Source organism: Eumetopias jubatus, unplaced genomic scaffold (assembly GCF_037043125.1).
Source record: "Eumetopias jubatus isolate StellerSeaLion01/CBP00866 unplaced genomic scaffold, mEumJub1_p1.0 scaffold_1, whole genome shotgun sequence".
Classification (NCBI taxonomy): Eukaryota; Metazoa; Chordata; class Mammalia; order Carnivora; family Otariidae; genus Eumetopias; species Eumetopias jubatus.
Genome location: NW_028274807.1, coordinates 125,333,059 through 125,356,837, shown reverse-complemented (window position 1 = coordinate 125,356,837; position 23,779 = coordinate 125,333,059). Strand labels below are relative to the sequence as shown.

Here is a 23,779-nt window from a genome sequence, read left to right as displayed (position 1 = left end):
CCCCCCCAAGGGCCTAGCAGCCTCTTGAAGCTCCCCGTGAAAGTGCAGGCCGGGGCCTGAAGCCCAGACTCTGAGAGGGCCTAGAGGGCCAGCGACTCCCTAGACTGAACTGGCCCGCAGGCCCGTCGGGAGCATGGAGTCGGAGGCCTCACAGCCTCAGACTCAGGCGGCAGGGCTGCTGCATTGTCTCCCGCCCTCTAGCCCTCCCCCCAGGGCACCCAAGAGCGGGCCCTGGGAGCCCCCTCGTGACCTTCCTATTGCCACATGGCCATTGTGTCCAGGGACCATGGAGCCTCCGGCCAGGCGCGGGCTGGCCAGCTTCCTCTTCACACCTTCTCTTTTCTAGGGCTCTTGAAGAGCAAGGGGCAGCAGGAATGCAGATGGTCAGGTCTGGGGGAAAAAATGGTAGGCCGACCGTCCCTGGGGTCCAGGAATTGGTGAGAAACACTGAGGCTGCCTGAAACGGGCTCTGTGATTCAGGATGACTCAGCCTTGCAGATCAGGTCCCTCTTGGGCACGGAGGAGAATTCTCTCATCATCATGTGAAAAAGCTTTCTGCCTGGGCAACCTCCCTGCTTCCCCACACCAGCCCTATAAAGACAACAATAGCATTACTACGCGAAGGGGGCGTCTGGGCAGTGGTGTACCCTTTACAATACCTTGGATTTACATAGCACCTTTGTCTTCTAAAGGGCCTTCGCCTCAGTCCCCTGGGCCACGGCCACAACCGGGTGAAGCCATGGGAACGCCAACATCCCCGCCTCCGTGGCAGAGCAGAGAGCCCGAGGCAGAGGCCTCGAAGAGACTGCATGCAGACTTGGTGGTGTTCAGGGCTCTCCGCACTTCCGTTGGGCCCTCCCTGGGCAAGTCTGGCCTCAGCCCTCTGGGAGGGGGCGGCCGGGGGGCGCCAGGCATCACTGGGCGTTCACTTTGTATTTCAGGATGTAGGAGTAGAAGTTGTGGTTGGCGTTCTCCAGCACCATGACGTAGATCTCGTGGCAGCCGGCCGTGCTGCAGCTGCCCTCCCAGTAGCCCTCTCTATTCAGGGTCAGGGGCCACGTGTCCTGCCCCTTCACCAGGGCTTTGGCGATGCCGTGGAGCTTCAGTTTGAACGGGATGTTCCGGTTGGCAGGAAGCACGCCTGACAGAGGCTCCAGCAGCTCATTGTCCTGCCCCCAGTTGCCAAAGCTCTCGGGGAACATGGGCCAGTTCACCTTGGTGTTGGTGCAGCACAGGAGATAATTGAAGACGAAGACGTAGTTGCCTGGCTCCAGCCTCTTCTTGACAAAGATCTTGAGGGCAAACTTGCCGGCCTGGGGCAGCTGGACCTTCAGCTCTGCCCGCTTCTGCCGCTGCACCTGGAAGATGTAGCGCCGCTGCGTCTCCTCGGTGATGGGGCCCTCGTCCCCGTGCAGGGAAGCCAGGACGCTGATGCCCTCCTCCACGCCGAAGCTGACCGAGCAGCGCCCGTCGCTGGTGTGGATGATGGGGTCGGGGTGGGAGGGCTTCACGATGCCCATCTGCTCCGAGAACCAGCTGGGGCCCACGGGCTGGTGCAGCTCGGCCGGCAGCCGGACACTGATGTCCACGTAGTTGCACTTGAGCGTGTACTCCAGCACTGAGCTGTAGATGTCAGAGTTGCCTTTGGCAAAGATCTGCAGCTTGTGGGTGCCCACCGTTGGAGGGTATATGTCCAGCTTCATCCCGTTCTTCCTGAGGCTCAGCAGCCCTTGCTCCTGCTTGCCATTGAGCATAAACATGAAGAGTGTCGGGGCACAGCTCTCGATGGTGACGGTGGCCTTCCCGTTTACTGTGGAGAGAGAGAACCGGGGTCAGGTGGGGTGGGGCCAGTGTGTGCCGACGTGCTGCTACATGTTTAACAACTGGCTCTCCGCGGGAAGAAGCCCTGACTCTAGCATCTGCCCATCTCCATGGTGTAACTACTCTCAGCACCCTGGATTTTAAACAGTCGAGGTGAAGTCACCGAACACGATGTAAGCCAGCTGCGGCACATCACTGGAGGGGCTCCCCTCCCAGCTGCAGGTGGTTCTCTTAGGGTGCACTGAAAGCTGAGGGTCTCGAGAGAAAATCTGCCCCAGCTGTACGTGCTTGCCTCACCCAAGTGATTCTCGTTAGATGAAAGTGGCCCGGAGGCTTAGCCTGATTCCAGAGAAGGGGAGAGGGCCCAGGGGCAAGGAGGGCCCATGACTGGTTGGAGGGCTGTCCTTTGTCTCCTTCCAGTCTTAAGTCTGGCTTCACACCGCTCCCTCCAGCATCTGTTCATTACAGTGTCAGCCCTGTCAGGTGAACATAGGACCTTAAAACCCGGCGGGACCGGCTTCACCACTGGAGGCGGTGCTCCAGGGGCAGGGCTGCCTCCTCCCCTCCCCCTGCCCCAACCCAGGACCCACTTGGGCGAGACTTGGCCTGTCTCTGGAGGGCCTTTTGCATCCACTCTCCCTCTGCCTCTCCCCATGCCCTCTAGTTTTGTCTTCCTCTGTCCTAGTCAACTGTTCTTCAGGGTCAGTTCTCTGGTTCTATAGCCCATGAGCACTCCCTACCTCATCCTCCCTGCCTCGCAGGACCACAGGGAGGGGCAGTGGCTCCTTGCAGAACCTCAATCCCCTTCCTCTTGGAAGCCCCACACCTGCGCCTTGTCCCAGCAACCTCCCCACCCCGTTGGGGTTCACAGATGAGCGCAAAGGAAGGAGACAGACTACTGCCAGAGCCACTCTCATTAGTAACCTTCCCCCGGTCTGAGGTACGACGCTCTTGTGGGGAAGCCATGCCTGGGTTCTAGGACAAGTACCCGCAAGACCTTCCCTCTAATCTGCCTCAAGGCCCTGACTCCAGGCTGCTCTGCTCCTACATTCAGTGCTAACTCCCAACCAGCCAGTGAGCATCCTCCAGCGGCAGCAGGAAAGGCTGGGAGCTTCCTGGCTGGCTCCCCTCTGCTTCTTCATGGGCCTCTTCATCTGGAAAACTTTCCCTGCCTTCCCTTGGCAGGGAACTCCCGCGCGCCCCCCCCCCCCACTGCAGTCTGCAGTCCCCTTCCACCCATGTAACTCTCATCTGGCCTCTGTCCCCATTCTCCGAAGACTTCGGTGACTTCCTTGGAGCCTCTGGGTTGCTGGCTTGCCCTCCTGAATGCGCTCTTCTCCCCTTGCAGCCCCCATGCTCTCCAGCCCAGCCCACCACCGCCCCGTTCCCTCTGCTGCCATTCCTTCCCTCTCTGCTATACTACTTGTGGGGTGCTTGGTGCTTTGGTGTTATCTTCTTTGTCTACCTTCTTTCTCCACTGCCTCCAGCCACGACAGGACATCTGTCCCATGGTAACCTCCAAAGGAAAGTGCTCAAGAACAACAGACTTGTTATCAGTCTCTCTTGGTTGAATCTCTCCTCTCCCCTGGCTTCTTCTTGTAAGCCAACTCAGTGGGCACAAGTTGTCTCAGCCTTCAACTGCTCATGGCCCCGTCCTGTTCCGTCTTGCTTCCGAGTTGGCTGTGAGATCCCACAGAATTCACCTTTGATGAGCAGTGCCACCCAGCACTTCCACAGGGCCGCCCAAGGGCTCTTGGGAAATTGTCTACCTGGTCACTCCTGGGTTCACTTGTGTGGGTCACCATCCAACTGGAGACCAGTGACAGTCCTGTCCCCTCCTGCCTGGCCTGAGTCAGGACCCTCCTTTTCGGGACCACAGGGCATTTTCCCTGGTATCCCAGAGCCCTCACATCTGTCCTTCCCTCCACCGCTTTCCCCCCAAACTGATAAGACCTTAGCATGATGTCTGACTGCAGAGAAGCCTTTTCCCGTGCCCTCAGGTGAGGTCCAGCTCCCCTGGAAGCCTCTCTCGTAGCTCCACATCTCCTTCAGGAAACTTAGCACCACTGTACTGAATTAGTTCTCTGCAATGTCTGTCTTCCCTGCAGGGGTGAGCACTGTGGGGAACTGCCCTCCTGCCTCCTTTCCTGCATGTCCCAGGGCTGCCCAGGGCGCCTGGCCCAGCAGATTCTCTGCAAAGGTGAGCTGAATGGCTGGAAGACTTGAAAGAAGGACTCTGGGGATTCTGGGAGAGCCTGTGACCTCCCCTGCACCCCCTCCCCCTCCAACCCCCTCTTCCCCATCAGCGGTACCCCACCCTCCACAGCCCCCTGTCCTCTCCCTTCCCTGCTTTTCACCCACCTGTTCCCCTCTCCTGCTTTCCTCCCATCCCCACTCTTAACACAACTAGCTCCAACAAAGAAATAGTCTTGAAATATGCATCACGAATATGGAATCAAATCCGAGATTCCTGTATATCAAGAAACCCAGTATTTACATTTCTGTGTCTCTTGCAAAGGCAAGTTCTACTCCATGGCATTCACTGGACGTTGGTGTGGCCTGGACCATTCTTCCCTGTGGTTCCATGGCCCACACCAGTCCGAACAGGCTCCTCATCTGATACGAGCACAGGAAAGGCATTCTCAAAGACAGCAACCTCATGTTGTTATTTTAGCAGCAGGAGCCTCCGGGTATTTGTAGTTTTAAAAAAGTATTTAAGAGCTCAGCAAACTGGTTAAGGAAAACAGTGTGAGGTGGAAGGGATGAATCAGCTGGCAGTAACTTGGGGACACCTGTGCCCCTATCTCTCTACAGTGTGGGATGGGGCTCCCCTATAGACCCACCCAGAGACCTCTCTGTGCTAACAGCCAGTGTGAGCTCAGACCCTTCCCTCCTGGGAGTATGCAGGTCCCCTGGTAGCAGAAATGGTGCCAATAGGCAGGCCTTTGCTTAAGTGTGGGGGTGTGGGTGTGGGTGGGGGGTAGGTGCACTGACTAGGCTGTGCTGAGCCCTGTAGTGTGTCCAGGTTATGTGTCCAGCCCTGGACCAGGCACCAGGGCCTTGGACAGACATAAGACAAAGTCCTCTGCAGTCCGCCCTGCGAGGCTCGTGACTATAGTTCTGTACCCTCTCCCACACAGCTGCCCCCCACCCCATAAACCTCAGAGTGTACATACACACCCGGCTGGGTACCTGTGGCCCCTGTGGGGACGTAGGGAACAAAGGCCAGCCACGGGGACAGCTCAGCTAGATGTCCTGCCCCTCCTACTCCCAGTAAAGTTGGCTGGAAAAGGCTGGACTTTGCCTCCAGGAGGGAAGCTTGTGAGGGAAGGGCACAGAGGAAGGCAGGCTGCACCTCTGGAGCCAGCCCTGGTCTAGGGGTGCTTGAGTTCAGGCGTTGGAGGGCTTGCTGTATCCTTCCAGAGCAGGTCAGTCCCTGTGTTTGGTGATGCCTGTTCTCTTCCAGCTCTTAAGATCCAGCTCAGCAGCCACTCCCTAATAAAGCCTCCCCCGGTCCTCTGTCCCGGGAGACCCCCACTGCTCTCCCACTAGCTGCGCAGACCACTGACACACAGAGCTCCGCGTGGCTGGGCCCTGACAGGGCAGTCCCCTGGGGGCCCAGAGGCCTCGAGGCGCAGAGCAGGCTGCTCTGTCCCTGCCACTAGATGCCGGCCACCTGTGTCCCTGCTGCTAGATGCCGGCCACCTGCTCTGTCCCTGCCGCTAGATGCCGGCCACCTGCTCCGGGCTTACCTGTTTTGATCACAGAAGTCTCTGGGTGGGCACTCAGCATTCCCTTGTTGTAGAATTCACTCTTGTGATACATGTTGCTCTCAAACTGCTTCAGGGATTGAGGAGGTTTTAGCAGTTGCCAGTTCTTGTTGTCTGGGAAATGGTCCTCGATGAACAGGGCAGGATGGGTGAGGAAGTAGAATTCATTGTAGCTAGAAGTGTGTGTGGGGGGGAAGCTGGTCAGTGGCCATGTGCTCACAGGGGGACCTTTGGGGCCTTCTTTTGTCTAGCGCTTCCACAGGAAGGGTCCTGCCAACAACCCAATGGGGAGAGGCATTACCTCCGGTCTTAACATGGGCACTGCAGATGGCCTCTCAGTGGCTGCTTCCAGAAATAGGGGCCACGGCAGGATCTGCGGCCCCTTTTAAGAGAAGGCCATAGTCCCTGTGGAGCTGTGTTCAGGTGGGGATTGGGCTCCCCCTACTCTCAAAGCCCGATAAAGATCTGAGGGAGCAAAGGCATAACCCAGGGACCGGGTGCCAACCAGCAGGGTGGAGGGAGGGCAGGCAGGGAGAGTGTTGGGTTAGCAGCCCTCCTGCAGTCCCGGGGCCAATGAGACACAGCTGTCTAGCGGTTAGTGACGGTGGTCAAGAGAGGAACAGGGAGACTCATCTGAGCTAAAGCTTCTCTCTTAGCTTGTATTTGGCCTCTGTGCAGGCCTGTCGAGATTTAAACTGCAAAAATCAGACAATGCTCTCATTTTTCTGGATAAAAAAGAATCTGAGTTGCTGAGAGATGTTATGATCCAGGGTGAATGTCATGGCTTTAGGTTAAGACCATAGTTGGCCAGAGCCTTGGAGACAGACATGCTCCAGCGCCCTGCACCCCAGCACCCTGCCCCACCGTGGTCACAGTGACTCTGTACCCACAGTACCCCTGCCCACAAACTATAACCTCTTCCTCAGAGATGTGATGTGGCTGCATTTGGCCCAGAGACGTGGGGGATGAGCCCTGGCATCTGGGGGAAGCAGATACCAGGAAGAGAATTCTGGCATCCCTGCATTGTAATAACAGCCAGTGGGTCAAAGGCCTGAAGGGAATCTACAGATGTTAAAGTAGCTTCTCAGCTCTGCCTTCCTCTCTTGTAGGGCCTGTGGGCAAATGGTGGGCTTTCAGCACTTGGGCGGAGGGAGCGATGGGGAACCAGGGGAGGGATTTAGTCAGCAGAGGGTGAGGTGACAAAAAGGTCCGGGCCCTTCCTATTGGCTTGGAGCTGAATCATTTCAGAGCTGGAGGGAGGGTGGGAGGGGCCCGCAGCGAGGAGAGGCCACCCTGGCCCTCCCTGCCCTCCCACCTGGCCTTCTCCACCTGCTGCTTCCTTCAACCTCGTGCCTCCCCCATTTCCACCAGCCGGACACCCAACAGCACTGAGATTTCTACTTACAGGAAGGTGAATTTGGAGGTGGTAGAATCCACCAGGCCACTGCCCCAGGTGCTGTCCACCAGGTGCCATCTCCCCTCCAGGTACACGGCGTTCCAGGCGTGGTCAAACTCCCCTGAGAAGCTCTGCCCCGTCTGGTAGCCAAAGCCCTTGGAGTAGCCAGGCACAGTCATGCACTGCACTCCGGCGATCCTGGGGGCGGGACAGGGGGTCTGAGAGGTGGCTCCTGCGGGGGCTGCAAATCACCACTACCTGCTCCTCCATGGAGACCGAGCAAATCACCTCTGAAACATCTTTCCCCAGACAGAACCCGCCTGAGTGCTCTGCCTGCCGCTCTTCAGGAGAGCAGTGGGTGCAATGGCAAGGATCTCCCCAAGAACATGGAAACCAGGAAAGGATGATGTTCTTAAAGAATCAGAGCAGCTCGAAACACGTGGCTGGGGAACTGGGTCTAGGTGACACGGGTGGGGTGTCATGGAGGAGTGCTGGATGTGAGGGTACAGAAGAAAGCTGAGCCCTACTCTCTCCAGTCATGTGCTGACTGACTGCCCTGGCCACAGTTTCAGCGTCCCCTGTAGACGTCCTTTGAGGGGTGGAAATGTTGACCAAACAGCCTGAGTTCTTTGGCCCTCTAGAGAGTATGCTCCCCCAGTGCTTACAACCACTCTGGCACCACTTTTGGTGGCCTGGACAGTGGGGGATGGATGATGGTCACCTGTGGGGACCACAGAAATCATGGGCAAGCTACAATGCAGGCGCTGTAGCTGAAACCCTGAGGCACCAACCCCAAGGCCAAAGCAAGAGCCCAGACAGTCCTTCCATGACCAGCTGGCCTTCCTCTTCAGCCATGGCAGGGACCAGGGTGGAATGCTCTTCTGACCCAGGGGACGCCCTGTGCGAGTTTTCCTGGCGGGGGGGGTGTGAATTAGAAAAAGGTATTCCTTCTTTAAGACACTTTCCTTTCACTTCTGGCAGCTTGGTATAGTACACACACAGTCTGTGCTGTCCAGGGTGTTCGTGGCAGCTCCTTCCATGGGGCTCCCTGAGTATCCCACAAGCTGCCCTGCGGACTCTGCGCTCGCCTCCCACGAATCAGTTCCGTGCTCTGGGTGTTAGCCAGGCCTGGGCACCTCTGGTGGCCGGGGGCCTTCTGTGGACCAGCTCTGCAGACCCCAGTGCTCTCAACAAGGGGGCCATGGAGCCTCTCCGGGTAAGGGGGAAAACGGCTCCCCGTTCATTATAGAACAGGGGACATTTTCCCTATAAAAACATATGTTTCTAAATCTTTTTGTTTTTTTTTTTAGAGAGAGAATGAGAGAACACGTGCATGTGAGCAAGCAGGGGTGGGGGGTGGTGGGGGTGGAGGGGCAGAGGGAGAGGGAGAGCGAGAATCTCAAGGAGGCTCGGCGCTGGGCGGGGCTCAACCCCACAACCCTGAGATCATGACCTGAGCCGGAATCCAGTCAGAGGCTCAACCAGCTGAGCCACCCAGGCGCCCCCAAAAAGTATGTTTAATTACCCATTAGAATACTGGATTAAATATTACTTATCATTTGTTGAGAGAAACAGTGAAGCAAAATGGGGAGCCTGCACGTTTCCACGTTCTACCCCGCTTCTGCCGAACAGTGTCTTGTTCCCACATCTGCCTGAGCTTCCCTCCGCCGTGGGGTGCAGGCCTGCCCTTCCGCCTGAGGCCTCACAGAAGGGGGGCCAGGCCTGCCAGGCTGTCTGAGACATGCCGCGAGGACAGAGCAGCGAGGCGCTCTGGGAAGGATTTCAGGAGCACTTGGGGAACAGGGGCAGACAGCAAGAGGGACCGGATCCTGATGTCAGGTCTTCCTGCTGCTGAAGGGCCAAAACCTACTCCTGGAGCAGAAGGGCCGCCCCGAGGCAGGAGCCACAGGAGGCAGCAGGCCGAGGAGGAGCCCCAGAAGTGCAGCGTGTGTGCCTGGAGGGTCCCCTGCCTCATTAGCTGCAGAGGGGTGAAGGGGTGCTTCTGGGGGGTCGGAACTGAATGTGTTTACAGTCTCAGAGGAAACAGGCAGCAGAGGGGGAGGGGCGAGAGCCAGGCCAGAAGGGTGGGATGGAGGCGCCAACTGGGGGGCTTCCCTGAGAGGTGGGGCTCCACCTACTCAGAGTGAATGAGAAGAAGTGTGAGGTGAGACATGCTCCCGACACAATATGAACCGACAGAAGCCTATGGAACCCTGCTGTCAGCACAAGGCCCGAGTGTGTGCGTGCGTGCGTGTGTGTGCGTGTGGGGGCTGTGCTTGTGCGGGGCGAGAGGCAGAGGAGGAGGGCAGAGTGAGACAGGCCGGCTGCACCTGGTCTCCTAGTGATGCGATTACGGGTGATTGTAATTTTCTTCTTTAAACTCCTTTAGATCTTCTAAATTTTCAGTAATGATTATGTGTTCCTTTTAGAATTGGAAAAAAGCCGTAAATACTACTTGAAATTACATTCTTCGGTGAGTTATTTTCCTTCCTTGCCCAGAAACGTCTGTGTGCCTCACCCATTTCCAGGTGTGTGTGGAGGGGTGTGGAGTCCTGGGAAGAGTCCTGCGGTAAGCTGGGCGGACAGAGGGGAGCTGCGGCCCTCTGGACATGCTGCCCCCTAGGGCACCGCTCCCCCCTGAGGCCCGGCCTCCGCTCACAGCGTGCTGTGGTCCAGGAAGGAAGGGGAGCATTGCATGTCCACACGGCCCCCGAGTGCCCCAGTGAAATGGAGCAGGCGCTGCCGTGGGCCGTGGGGCCGGCTGTGTGCCTGGGCGGTGGGCCTGGGGGCACCCTCCCCCCGAGCGGTGGAGTGGAGGTAGGCTTTGAGAACCAGGTGGGGGAGCAGCAGTGAGAGCCCGACCCCAAGCCTGGGAAGGGCGGGAGGAAGCAGAAGTGGGTGGCTGGATGGGCCGTCACTGGGCCGAGTCAGGCGATCTGGGCTCAGTCTCAGCTCTGTGGTCGCTTCCAGGGTGACCTTGCCAGGCCCATCACGCGCAAAAAGAAAGGTTGACATTAAATGATCTCTGGGGGGTGATGTCTATGACAGGCTGGAGGGAAGCTGGGAAGGCCATGGGGAATGCCTGGGGCAGAGTAAAGATGAAAAAAAGCAACTTAGCGGGGAGCTTATGCCATGCTTGACTATGATATGAAGATATTTTATTACCTGGCAGCAATGTGCAAGATGAACTGGACAAAGAAGTCATGATGTAAAGCATTATTGTCAATAATCCATAATTCTCATGCAAAACTGGGGGACGAGTGATTCTAGCTGCCGGTTGCTAGTTGGGATGACCCACAACCATTTCATGCTGTCAAAAGGTCACTGACTTTTGTGCAAAGCACTGTACCAGGCACCAGGGAATAATATCATATATCCTATCCTATCATATAATAAATACTACAGCCTAATAAAATATTCTGAAAGGAAAGTTCATTGGCTGCCCTAAATGTGCTCCTTGTTTCAAGGGGGCAGGACAGGTAGACCATTACTAGATGCTAGTGATGCACACAGGCCTTTTAGGGGACCCAAAGGAAGAGAAAATTGCTGGAAAGATCTAGGAGAGCACTGAAGAAGGGACAGAAGATGAGAAATGTTTCCACCTCCTAAGGAGAGCTCATCAGCCATTCTGGAGCCCCAGATATCATCCCAGGACATCTGTCTAATAACCTCAGGCTGCAGCGTCTTGGTTTTTACATTTTTTTAAAAGATTTTATTTATTTATTTGAGAGAGAGAGAATGAGAGATAGAGAGCATGAGAGGGAAGAGGGTCAGAGGGAGAAGCAGACTCCCCGCTGAGCAGGAAGCCCGACGCGGGACTCGATCCCAGGACCCTGGGATCATGACCTGAGCCGAAGGCAGTCGCTTAACCGAATGAGCCACCCAGGCGCCCCTTGGTTTTTACTTTTGATAGTTTTAAATTGCCAACACCAGTGGTATCAATTGAGGAGGGGGTGGATCCAGTCTGTGACTATTACTGTATACAGACAGGGTCCGGGTCCTGCCGTGGGAACCGTGTAGTACTGCATTAGCCACACCGCTGCCAGGCCCCGGCAGGGCGGCCACACTGTCTGGGGTGGGCAATGTGCCCTGCAGGCGTCAGGCTCTGACCGTAGTGTACTCTCATCACCTCTCCAGGGTGTGTGGGCCACGCGGAAAATAAGAGAAGGAGGGAGGGATGTAGCCAATGGGAGATGCAATGAAGCATGATCTTTTTTTTGTACCTTGATGAAAATATTGTGATTTTTTAAAAAAGATTTTATTTATTTGTTTGTTTGTTTGTTTATAGCACACGAGCTGGGGTAGGGGAGGGGCAGAGGGAAAGAGGAAGAGAGAATCTCAAGCAGGCTCCTCGCTGAGTGTGGAGCCTGATGCAGGGCTTGATCTCACAACCCTGAGATCATGACCTGAGCCTAAACCAAGAGTTGGCCACTCAACCGACTGAGCCACCCTGGTGCCCCCCAATTTTGTGATTTCTGTACTGTAGCAGGACAAGCATAACTCTGGCACACGTTTCACAGATTATGTAGCTGATTTCTTGTAAATCTGATGGTGCCTCTATTTCTGCTGTACGGCCCCCTTTCCCTTTTCTTGCATCACCCTTAACGGTGAGGTCAGTAACTATAACCGCAATAATTATTCTCACTCTGAGGCCCTGTGTCGGGCCTTTTGGGGTGTGACCTCAGGGCCCTCCTCTCTGACAAGTGAGGAGTCAGCAGAACAGAGAGCGAGGCTGACTTGCCTGGGGACACACAGCCAACCAGTGGCCAGAGCAGCCTCAGGACTCACTTGTCCTGATGCACACAGTTCAGGAGGCTTCATATGACACCAGCCCCTTAGTATGCCAAGATTTGTTTTAACTTATAAATGTATGGGTGCAGCAAAATTAAAGGATGGTTTGTCCTAGTGACATCCTTCATCTCTGCGAGCACTAGCCTTTGGTGTATCTACAAGGGCGGGGGAATTCAGATATCCCTTTCAGGGATTTTATGTGACAAAGTCAGATCTGGGCATAACTTCAGGTAATCCAGGGTATCTGCCTCTCCCAGGAGGGTGGTGAGATGGTTGCTCCCCAGCCTTTGGGGGCCTTTGGAGCCCACTGATGTGCTGGGATCATCTGGGACATCATGCTGAGCAGAAGCTGGACGCTGCTCTTGGTCTCTGTGTCAGCAGGAGGACGGATGGAGAACAGGCTGACATCTGATTGGTGACGACCAGTCTCCTCGGCATCAAAGCCTCAAACTGATACTAAGCTCCTGGCTTTCCCCAAAGTCTCTGGAAACTCTGCTAGCTGGTGGTGCTAGAGTCGTGATAACAGGGGGAGGGGTTGTACTGGAGGCTGACTTGGTGGCAGGAATCTGGGAAATGAAGCTTGGCCCCTGCAAGGAGGTTAAGCAGAATTCGTGAAGGCGGAGGGGAATTGAGGCAGGAGCCGGGACGTTAATGTTGGATGATAGGAGCTCAGAAAGAAACCAGACCAGCAGTTACAAGCAATAGGACTAAAAAAACAAAAACAAACAAACAAAACCCTCATATCGATTACTTGGGAAAGACGATGAGGAAATGAAGGATGTTGCAAAAATATCTGAGTTCCCCACCGAATTACTTTATTCGATCAGTCTTTAATGAGGCCACTGCAAGGAAGCAGAATGGACGGGCAGAAGTAATGCTGGCCATGTGGGTACTGCTCTTGCTAAGAGGCCTCCCTGACAACTGAGCCGGGATAAATCAGCAAGTGTGGATTACATGTCTTCTTTTATTAAGGACTCAGCTAATGAATTTACCAAACCTTCGGCAATTATTTGGAAGGTAGGGGAATTAGGAAAGTGATGCATGGGCGAGTTTGCTGATCTTTAAAGCCAAAGTTAAAGGGATCCAGGGAACCGTGAGCTACCGTTAACCGTCTGAGCAGTGTACAGAGTCTTTCACACACTAACTGCCAGGTTAGAACCTAGCTTTAAATGATGCAGAATGTTGGGATGTGTTTTAATGATCAGCTGCAGGCCAGAAGAGGGCCATTGTTAAGCATCTGGATCAGGCCAAAAAGCCGACAGGTTCACTCAAGGCACGTGTCAATTTTCTGAGTCTACGTGTGTCTGCAGGAAAATTCCACTATGCGAGAGCATTCCCATACTCAAGAAAGACAGGCAAGGTTAAAAAAAAAACAAAACAACCCAACAACCCCAAAGTCAGGTGAGCAAATTCCAAACTGCATGTTCTCACTTAACCCTAGCACTATGGTCCCCATGTACAGCTGGGAAAACTGAGGCTCTGAGAAATTCAGTGCCTTTCCAAAAGAACACAATTAACAAACGGTAAATTGAGGACTGGAAACTAAGGACGGGGGAGCTGAGGGCTGCAAACATCTTTCTGGCTTTCAGTCTGGCACCTTCCCGCACCATGCTTGGAAGGCTTATACTGGATAAAGAAGGATATATCCTATGACTGAGAAATCCTAGGACTGAAAAATCAAGTTGGTCAACTAAGATGAAAATTATGCTCTGAAAGGTGCCAGGCAAAAATAGAGCCGAAAACAGACTGTTAGTCCATGATTTAAAAAGAGAGGAAGACCCATTTCATGCAAATCTGCTAGGAATATCTTGTCATTTCCAGTCATCGTGGGCTGATGGTGTGTAGGATTCTGAGCTGGGTGTTCACAGGGGAAGCGGAAACAGAGAGAGAGTGGCTGAAGGCACATAAAAGACGTACTAGCCCCACAAGACATTGGAGGAAAAATGAGCCCAGGTAACAGAGGTAACACATGTGTTCTATATGATAGAACAAAGTCGGGAAGGAATGGGACCAAATGTTCAGTGTTATCTCTAAGTGGTCAGAGTGACCTAATTTTCTTCTTTTTTGCTTCTGTGCATTTTATAAATCATCTATAATTGACAAGTATTTTTTGTTTAATTTGAAAAAGTTATTAAATAAAAGCATAAGGCAAGCCAGGAGTCTGTGTATACGGTATGCTGATGACATCAAGGGAGGGGATGGGGTGGGGTGAGGGGGGGTCCAGGAGTGGGGCAGGAAGGAGCATTAGAGAGGGGGGAGCAGAGTGAGCTTGAGGACCCGGAAGTGCGGAGAGTGCCGCAGGGTGCAGGGCTGGAAGGGTGCTGGAGGTCAGATTTTGGAGGACGTTACAGGACCGTGTGAGACTGTGGGTCCTGTTCAGGAACCCAGGACCTATGAAGTCTGGGCAGAGGGTCAGTGAGGATCCCGGTTCCTGGAGAGGCCCCCAGGCATGTTGGGGTGCCCGGGCCTGGAGCGGGGGCAGGCACATGAGGGGTGGGAGTGAAGCACCGCTCTGGTGGAGTGGATAGGCTGCAGAGGGGCTGGCATCCGCTGCAGCCTGACCTGCCCTGGGTGGCCTCAGGGGTGGGGTGTGGAGGGGGGTACCGTGAAGAGCAGGGAACGAGCAGGAGGCTGGGAGCAGGCACATGTCGATGCTTGCCGGTGGTGTTGGGGGATGGGAGGGCCCAAACAACGGGGGGTTAGGCCAGGAATGGGCTGCGTGTCTGCAGGAGCAGGACGTCTTGGGCTGCCTGTACATCGACGCGTACACACATCCCAGACATATCACAGGTGCCCACCTGCAGACTCCTGAGTGTCTGTTGCTGCACTTGGTTTGATGAATCGCCACCTGAGTCCTGGTGGGCTGACCTGGGTGCCTGGGAAGACCCACCCCCAGAGGCCTGCAGAGACGGTGGGCAGAGCCTATCCATCTCCCTGGGGACGAGGCTCTTCAGTGGCCTCCCGGGCTGCCTGATTGTTTCCCGGGGAACCCAGCAGACCTCGGAGAGTGGGCACAGGAAGCTGTGAGGCCGTCAGGGCTCCCCCAGCCTGGAGTCTGTCTCGAGGTCACCTAGGACCAGCAAAGGTGCCTCCGCGCACAAATGGTCTCCTTACCCGCTGTCACCCACCAGGGCAACCTGGCCAGGAGCTCATTCCCAGAGCAATGAAAATGGAGCCCAAAGTCTCCGAGAGAAAAGCTGCTTCCTAGTTATTCAGCGTCTCCAACTGACAAATCTTTTCGGGTAGGAGATCATCTGTTTCCCCCAAGAGAGGGCTCCGGCGCCAGCCCTGAGGACAGGCTTTCACAGTCCCCTTGGCGTCAGCAGCCACTGTCGTACTGTTCCCAGACCTGCCATTCTTCTAACCTTCAGCTGTGCAGAGATCAGAGAAGGTGGAAAAGGGGCCTTTTATAACCAAATTATCTCTGCGCATTCATCTGCCATTATGTTAATGCATCGCGAAGGCGGGCAGATGGTACAAAGTCAATTATGCTGGTGTTAAAAAGGGAGAAATTGACCTTTTCAGGACTCACTCGGATTCCAGAGCAGAGTTTGCAAACTCCGGTTTCAGGCCTGGCATGTGGGCGAAGGCGCACGGGCCTTTGGAAGGGGCGAAGGGAGGGGTCACGGCGGTCAGCCCAGGACTGCCTGCCTTCCATGGGACCCCTTCTCGTACCTGCACATTTTCTCAAAGAGTCCAGCGTAGCCGTCACAGTTGGTCTTCTGGGTCCGCAGGATGTCGGTGGGCTTGAAGGCCTGGCGGTCCTTCTCCTGGGCAGCCTCGATGTCGTACTCTAGAGGGCAGAGGAGGCTGTGAGCCAACAAGTCCTGGGAGGAAACCAAGGCTGGTGCAGAGCAGAGGGGGTCCGTGGCCTGCGGCACCGTCCCCGCCCTCCGCTGTGCTTTCAGCACCATTCGGGCTGGCCTCCCTCAAGTCCCGGAGAAACCACCGCAGGCTGAAGGGGGAACCAGGGCCCCCAGCCAGGGCAAGCTTGGGGAAATGTCGCCTCCTTGGGCAGGTGGCAAGAGGAAGAGCGAAGCATCGGCAGAGCAGGCTGCCTGGCTCGTCAGGCCTCTGAGGAGAGGCTGAAAGGGAAGGGGACCAAGACAGCACCAGGCTGTGGGGGCTCTGCCCTTGCCCTCCCCACCACACAGCTCGGCAGGCCATTCCTGTGAGGCTGCTTGCCCATCCCTGCTGCAGCCACCCCCAAGGCCTCACACTGACCCCCAGGGGGCGCCCTGAGCTACCACTAAACAGGCTGTTCATCTCCCTCCTGGAGGGAGGCCCTGAGGCAGGAATCCCTGTGGGCACAGAGGGCACGAAGGGAGCACCTGTGAGGGTGGCGGACAGTGAGTGAAGTCCTACCTAATGCTCTGTTTCTGACTCTGCCCACTTAAGGCCCGGGCTGAATGGAGCTGCTGGTTTTGGGGAGGGAGGAAATGGCCTCTCAGGCCCTGTGGTCAGGTACCCTACCTGTGTCAGGTGAGTTCCTCCTCTAAGCTGCATCCCTCACTGCTGCTCTGGGAGGACAAAGGAAAAGCCCAGTGGCAGCAGATCAGGAGAGCCCCCGCTGGTTGTCAGGTCACAGGGAAAGCTCTAGAAGTCCACCCCACCACCTGGCTCTTCCATTGACTGCAAGGGGCAGCATCCAGCCTCCCCCTAGCCACCCCCATGGGGCCTGGCTTGACCTGGCCAGACCCTCAAGGCTGTCCCGTGCAGAGCTGGGGACAGGTACACAGGCCCAGGCCCCCTGAGGTTGCTCTGAGTGCCTGGTGATGGGGCTGAGATCGCGGGTGTGGGAACAGGGAGAGGGAGAGGCGAGCCCACTTTTCCTGGCACTGGTGCTTTAAGAAACCTCTGGTGTTGCAATAACTTTCCAACAGCTATGAACCTTCCCCATCCTTCTTGGAGATGACCTTCTGTTCTGGGTTCTCAGGTCTGTGCAGCAGGTTTACCAGGAAGCCAGCACTGAGGGAATGCTGCTGCTGGGTAAAGGGCCTAAGCTCCGGTCACCGACTGTGGGCAGATGGCCACAGGGGATCCCCCACCCAACGACCCTTTATGGAGATTGTTAGTACACGGTGAGTTTTACCCTCCTTGGTTAGTCTTTGGTTATTCAACCTAGCCATCTGGGAACCCTTCTCCTCCACTGTCTGTCTCACTCCATACACACTGGTGGTCAAGTGAATCCCAGAGAGTCTCCCCTAGGAACAGGGTCCTGCGGGGAGTGGCATCAGGGGAGTCCTAGGACCAGTGGCACCACAGGTGGGCCTACCTATGTGGTGGCAGATCCAGATCCAGATCACGCGGACCCTCTCCAGGTCACTGTGGGCCTCCTGGAGCAGGTCGCTCACCAGCTCGTCCAGGCCATTCTTGACCGTCACCTGGGGAGTGGGAGGGGTGTGCTATGTCAGGGCCTGGATGAGGGCGGTGGGAGCCCAGTGCCCTGCCGCCAGCAGCCGGTGCTGCTTTTCCTCTAGGCATAGGAGGAGGAGGAGGAGAGGGCCAAAGGCACAAGGGCTAGGCTGAGCGCAGCCCTTGGTGGGGGGCTGGACATATCAGGTAGTGCTGACCAGCTGAGTCACTGGCCCTAGAGTCACATATCTTTTCTCGGCAGACTCTGGGGACAGCCAAGTGGGTAGGCATCTAGGCGGCTACAGCAGCCCCTACTCATGGTCAGTACTACCCAAAGCGATCTACGGACTTAACACAATCCCTATAAAATTCCAACAGCCTTTTCTGCAGAAATGGAAAAGCCAATCCTCAACTTCATTTGAAATTGCAAGGGGCCCAGAATAGCCAAAACAATTTTGAAAAAAGAAGAACAAAGTTGGAGGACTCACATTTCTGGATTTCAAAACTTAACTACAAAACTATAGTAATCAAAATAGTGTGGTACTGACATAAGGATCATATACGCCGGTGGAATAGAATTGAGAGTCTAGAAATTAACTTATACACCTATGGCTAACTGACTTTTCTGACAAGGATTACAAGGCTATTCAGTGAGGAAAGAATAGTCTCTTTAACAAATGGTGCTGGACAACTGGATATCCGCATACAAAAGAATGAAGCTGGATTCCTACTTCATATACAAAAACTAACTTGGGGCGCCTGGGTGGCTCAGCTGGTTAAGCATCTGACTCTTGGTTTTGGCTCAGGTCATGATCTCAGGGTTGTGGGATTGAGCCCCGTGTTGGGCTCTGTGCTGGGCAGGGAGTCTGCGTGAGATTCTCTCTCTCTTTCTCTCTCAAAATAAATAAATAAATAGGGCGCTTGGGTGGCTCAGTTGGTTAAGTGACTGCCTTCGGCTCAGGTCATGATCCTGGAGTCCCGGGATCGAGTCCCGCATCGGGCTCCCTGCTCAGCGGGGAGTCTGCATCTCCCTCTGACCCTCTTCCCTCTCGTGCTCTCTATCTCTCATTCTCTCTCTCTCAAATAAATAAATAAAATCTTTAAAAAAATTTTAAAAAAGTCATCTAGACCTTTAAAAAAATAAATCTTTTAAAAAATTAACTCAAAAAGGATCAATGGCTTAAATAAAAGAGTTTAAATGATAAAATTCTTTGAAGTAAACACAGAAGTAAATCATCATGACCTTGGATTTGGCAACGGATTCTTCGATATGATACCAAAAGCATGAGGTACAAAAGAAAAAATAGATTAATTGGGCTTCGTGACAATAAAAAAAACTTCCGGGCATCAAAGGACATTATTAAGAAAGTGAAAAGACAACTTACAGAATGGGAGAAAATATTCACAAATTACATATCTGATAAGGGATGAATATCCAGAATATGTAAAGAACTCCTACAACTCAACAACAAAAAGACAAACAACCCAATTTTAAAATGGGTGAAGGACCTGGATATACACTTGGTTGTACAATATCATGAATGCATTCAATGCCACCGAGTTGTACACTTAAACATGATTAATATGGCAAATTTTATATTATATGTATTTTACCACAATTAAAAAAAAAAGAACAAATTAGGTTTTCTCGCAGGGGCCGTCGGGAGGAAACACGGTTGAGATTCTAGGAAAGGCAGCCATGACCATGTTTAATCTTTCTAGAGAAGCTGGGGCAACTGCGTGCTTAAGTCTGTGGAAGTTGCCCACGCCTTGGCCAGCTCCCACCCTAAGGTACTCCCTGAGCTCCTGGATCCTTTCCACCACTCACATCAGAACCCCCGGATGCACTGTCTGACCACAAGGAGACCTCTGGAGCCCGCTTCTGCCTCCTACCCGCCCAGCTGCTGTCTGCCTCCTTCTGTTCAATGTCCAGCTCCAACTCCACAGTTCTTGTCCTTCACCCCTCTCCCAGAGCCAAGGACAGTGCCTGACACATTGCAGGGCCCGCACTCCAGCCTGGCTGACTCCTGACTTACCCTCCTGGCTTCTGGGCCTTTGGGTCCCCACCTTCCGGCTCTACCTGGGCCTGGCTGGCTCTGGACACCCACCGCTTTGCGGCTGGGTCTCTGGCCTCAGCTGGGCTCCCGGCCCTGCTCTCCAAGCCTGGCCTGTCCCTTCTGGTGGCCCTTACCACACACTCCACCCTCCTCAGACCCTGACACCGCCCCCCTTCCCTCCCTCTCAGAGACAACCTGGCCTAAGACTCAACACGGCTCAGTTCAGGACTTCCCCTTAGCGAGCCCTTCCTCCTGCGCAGCCAGCCTCTCTGTCAGCCTCCGGCCCAGGGCCTCCTGTCTTTGCAGGCCTTGCTCTTCCCCAGGCCAGCGCCCCTGCTCACCTGTGTCCTCATCTCCTCCCTTCCAGGCCTGGCTGCCCTATCCCCTCCCCAGATCTCTTTCTTAGGGCTGCCTACATCTCGCTTCCCCTTCTCTGCCAGGCTCCTGTGGGGTCTTCTCCCCACGCCCTCCTCCTTCATCCCTGCTTTGCTCCTCAGCCTGCCGGGGTCTGGCCGAGCCTCCGACGAACCTCCTCTGACCTGCCCCTCTGGCTGCAGGAAGCACTTCAGTGCAGAAGTGGGGGAAATGAGTCTCTCCTAACCTCACTTGACTGGACTGAATGGCGCATGCCATTGGCCATCCTTGACCTCAGGGAGCTCTCCTTGCACCTCCGAGAACACTGATCCTTCCTTGTCTTGCCCTGGTCTCAGGTGGCTCAGGGCCCATTTGGACCTCCTGCCCTGTCCTCCCCAAGATGACACCACCCTATGGCTTCAGCTTCAGCTACATCTGATGGTTCCCGGATCAGTGTTTCCTGCCCACATCTCCCCAGGCTGGATAGGGCTCCGGGCTGGGAGACCTGGCTGCCCAGTGGTCAGTTCCCGTGGCTCTTCCACAGGTACTAGAGCCCACTGCCCCTAAACAAACTCGTCATCCCCTGAGACTTGCTCCTGGCAGCGGGGGGCTGTCCCACCCTCGCTCCGTCGCTCAGTCCAGCCGCCTGTGAGCCTCCTGCCTTCCACCTCCCTCACACACACCGGGATGGAGCCCTCCCTCTGCCTCCAGCTCAGTGCTGACCTTTCCACTCCTCTCTGCTCTCATTGTTCCCATTTAATGCACGTCACGCCTGCTCCTGCCGGGACAGCGGACGGCCCACTACTGACGGCCCTGCCTCTAATCTGACTCTGGATCCAGGCCCTATCCACCCACTCATCGATACAACAAACAAGGTTCCTGAGCACCTACTATGTGCCAACCGCACGGTGGTCTTTTTAGACTGTAGATGACCTCCCTGCTTACCAGCCTATGATGGCTCGACTTCAGCAATGGGTCCAGCTCCTTGGCCCTTCCAATCAGACTGTGGTAGGGCTCCTGCCTGGCTCCCAGGACCCCAGTGTGTCTCTAGTGCTTCAGCTTCTGTAGCTGCTTCTCCCCATCCCCACCCCAGATGAGGCCGGCCCCAGAGGCGAGAGCTTGGCAGCCCACGTGCTCCAGGGGTGAGCATGGTTCCGGTCACAGTGGGTGCTGGCCAGCTGCATCCATGGCCCTCCCTCAGCCTCTTGCTCCCTTCCTTCATGGGCCAGGGGTGGCCTGGCTCAGCAGCAGCAATGCCCAAGTGGGCAATGGCATGGGGGGCAGGATAGGGCTGGTCAGAGGGGCCTGCCAATGGGGCACCTACAGGGTGTGTACCCTGGGGTGGGCGCATCAGGACCCCATGGGTGGCATTGGGGGGATGGAATGGACTCCTGTCCTGGTCAGGAGTCTGGTGCCTTGGCCTTCTTTCCCCCATCCATACGATGGGAAGAGGCCCTCCGGGCCATCTGTCCAAGGGACTGCAGATGCATTCAGGAGGGGCCCGAGGAGAGGCTTCATTACCCTGACTCGGGAAACTCCAAGCCACCTTCTCTTACCTGTGAGGCATAGGTGTCCAGTTTCTCAAACTGCCGCAGGTCCAGGGGCATGGATTTCAGGCTGGACCGATCCCAGGGGTAGGCTGGAAACACAGGGAGGCTCAGTCAGCTACTGAGGCCTGCTGACAAGGGGCTACTCTGTCTTTTTGAGGGGCTGGGATTGCCCGACCTTCAACATGCTTCCCAGAGCCTGAAAAACTGCTCCCAAGAGCTAGATCTCCTAGAAGCGTTCCTTGGTCAAATTGGCTTGTGAACGATGGCAACTCCTCTAGGTCTTTTGGAGACTCACAGGGGATCTAAGCCTATTTGTAGACCCTGGGAAGTCAGCAGTAAAGAAACTAATTTCCCCTCAATTAACTCAGCAGTGCCCAGACAGATTAATGATGGAACCGCCTTCTCCTCATCTTAGAGTTTTCTGCAGATTTCCTGCTAACTGTTCCAGGAATGAGTGCTCTGTGGGAAGTGCCCAGGAATGCTGCCAGTCCCCAGTGGGCTCAAGAAAGGAAGGTCTGTGCCATAGCCACGGTGCCCAGGGTGGAGGGCACCCTGGGTATTGAAGGAGGGTGTGCTAGACCAGGCCATGCAGGCTTCTGTAGGGTAAAGTGGGTTTGGCACCCAGACAGGATTCCTCCTGTGCCCACAGTCAGCTGGAGACTGGAGCACCCCAAGAAAGCTACGTGTGTTCTAGCAATGGGCACCCCAAGTTCTGTGGGGAGGCCTCTGAGGAACGCTGGGCCCCAGAATCACTCATCTGTGCTTGCCTTTCTCATAGGAAGCCTGGACACAGGACAGCCCCAGTCAGCTGCTGCAGGGCTAACTGACCAGTGGTCAGACCAGCCATGGATGGGCAGCAAACCCCTGTCTCAGCTTGAAAGAGAGCCTGGGCTCTGGCAGGGTCCCTCTTTTTTTTTTTATTATGTTATGTTAATCACCATACATTACATCATTAGTTTTTGATGTAGTGTTCCATGATTCATTGTGTATAACACCCTGTGCTCCATGCGGTACGTGCCCCCTTTAATACCCATCACCAGGCTAACCCATCCCCCCACCCCCCCCAGAACCCTCAGTTTGTTTCTCAGAGTCCATAGTCTCTCATGGTTTGTCTCCCTCTCTCATTTCGCCCCTTTCATTTTTCCCTTCCTGCTATCTTCTTCTTTTTTTTTTTTTAACATATAATGTATTACTTGTTTCAGAGGTACAGATCTGTGATTCAACAGTCTTACACAATTCACAGCGCTCACCATAGCACATACCCTCCCCAATGTCTATCACGCAGCCACCCCATCCCTCCCACCCCCCACCACTCCAGCAACCCTCAGTTTGTTTCCTGAGATTAAAGAATTCCTCACATCATTGAGGTCATATGATACATGTCTTTCTCTGATTGACTTATTTCGCTCAGCATGATACCCTCCAGTTCCATCCACGTCATTGCAAATGGCAAGATCTCATTCCTTTTGATGGCTACCCTGAACTCACCTGATCTCGTCTGGCAGCGTCCCTCTTATTCAAGGTTCCCTTATTCAAGGCCGACCAAATCAGGCAAACTGAAAGGGAGGCCAGGGAGTGGGCAAGGAGGGTGGGGCCAAAGGGATGCTGATCCCTGAACTCGCTGATAACCCAACTCCCCTGAGAGGGGTGCTGGTGGGGCACCAGCGCACGGCAGTCAGCCTGGAAACTGCAGAGCAACATGGGAAAACGCCTGATGGGGGCTGCATGAAGCCTAGGTTCTCGTGGGGGCCTGACCTTCACGACCTCCACCTCCCTGGGGGCTGCTGGACTCAGGCGCACATCTATGGGGCACCTGGGAGAGTGAAGGAGACAGCGGATCGTGTTGTAAAGTCAGTACTACTCTGCTCCCTGGGAAGGTGCAATGCGGGGGTCCTCTGTGGGCAAGCACAAGAAGAGAGGTATAAAGCCTCTGTGCCCACTGTGGGGGCTGCAGCTGCATCTGCCTGCAAATCCCTCACCTTGGTGCTGCAGGCCCAAGACCTGGGGTGAGAGAGAGGGGAGGAGCTCCTGCACGACCCTCCCTGGCCAGTTCTGGCTGAGAGGCAGTGGCAGCTGGTTAGGGAGCTGGCCAATTTCCGGCCACAGAGGCTCCCAACCTCGGTCAGCTGTCTGAGCAGCCCATGTGGGTCCGTCCACATTTCCCCACTGCTGCAGGGTGCCTTCCTATTAGGAACCGGGCCTTCTTTCTTCTCAACCCGACTGGATCTGGCACATTCCCCAAGGTCACTCTGCACTGCGTTCTTGCTTCTTGCTGACACTCTGCAGCAGGCCCTAGAGGGGTTTGGTCTCTCTGACCCCAAGCCATTGACTGGGTCCTCACCATGTCACGTGCTCGGACACATCCAGGATCTGAGGGCTGCTCCTCTCCCAAGAGGGGGCAGAGTGTGCCGAGGGCGGGCAAGCTATGTAAACCCGACCTCGAGGCTGTGATTGTCACTCACCAACCTAGCATTTTCTGCTCCTTCTACAAGGGACCAAGACATTTCCTGGACCCTCCCCAAAACCTTCTCTCCTGTATAGTCTTACCCTGGGGCTCCCTGGAAGCCTAGCACCATTGTGGCTCACTCCTCTGTTGTTGGAGCTGGGATCTCTTGTCTCTCATTACTTAGATGACTGTCAGTCCCTATCCTGTGTGGTGTGAGCACAGCCCTTGTCCAGCCAGCC

General features: G+C 55.1%; 1 protein-coding gene across 3 annotated transcripts in view; it reads right to left on the bottom strand.

Moving 5' to 3' along the window:
- Nucleotides 1-914: 914 nt before the first annotated feature.
- Nucleotides 915-23,779, bottom strand: part of KY (kyphoscoliosis peptidase) — a 43,029-nt gene continuing 20,164 nt past the window's right edge. For all 3 annotated transcript variants that reach the window (XM_028099014.2, XM_028099016.2, XM_028099017.2), the window contains 6 exons: nucleotides 21,101-21,183; nucleotides 17,054-17,162; nucleotides 15,454-15,571; nucleotides 6,997-7,185; nucleotides 5,574-5,764; nucleotides 915-1,810 (listed from right to left, as the gene is read on the bottom strand). In XM_028099014.2, the coding sequence (XP_027954815.1) occupies nucleotides 915-1,810; nucleotides 5,574-5,764; nucleotides 6,997-7,185; nucleotides 15,454-15,571; nucleotides 17,054-17,162; nucleotides 21,101-21,183 (1,586 nt within the window). The remainder of the gene's footprint in view (nucleotides 1,811-5,573; nucleotides 5,765-6,996; nucleotides 7,186-15,453; nucleotides 15,572-17,053; nucleotides 17,163-21,100; nucleotides 21,184-23,779) is intronic.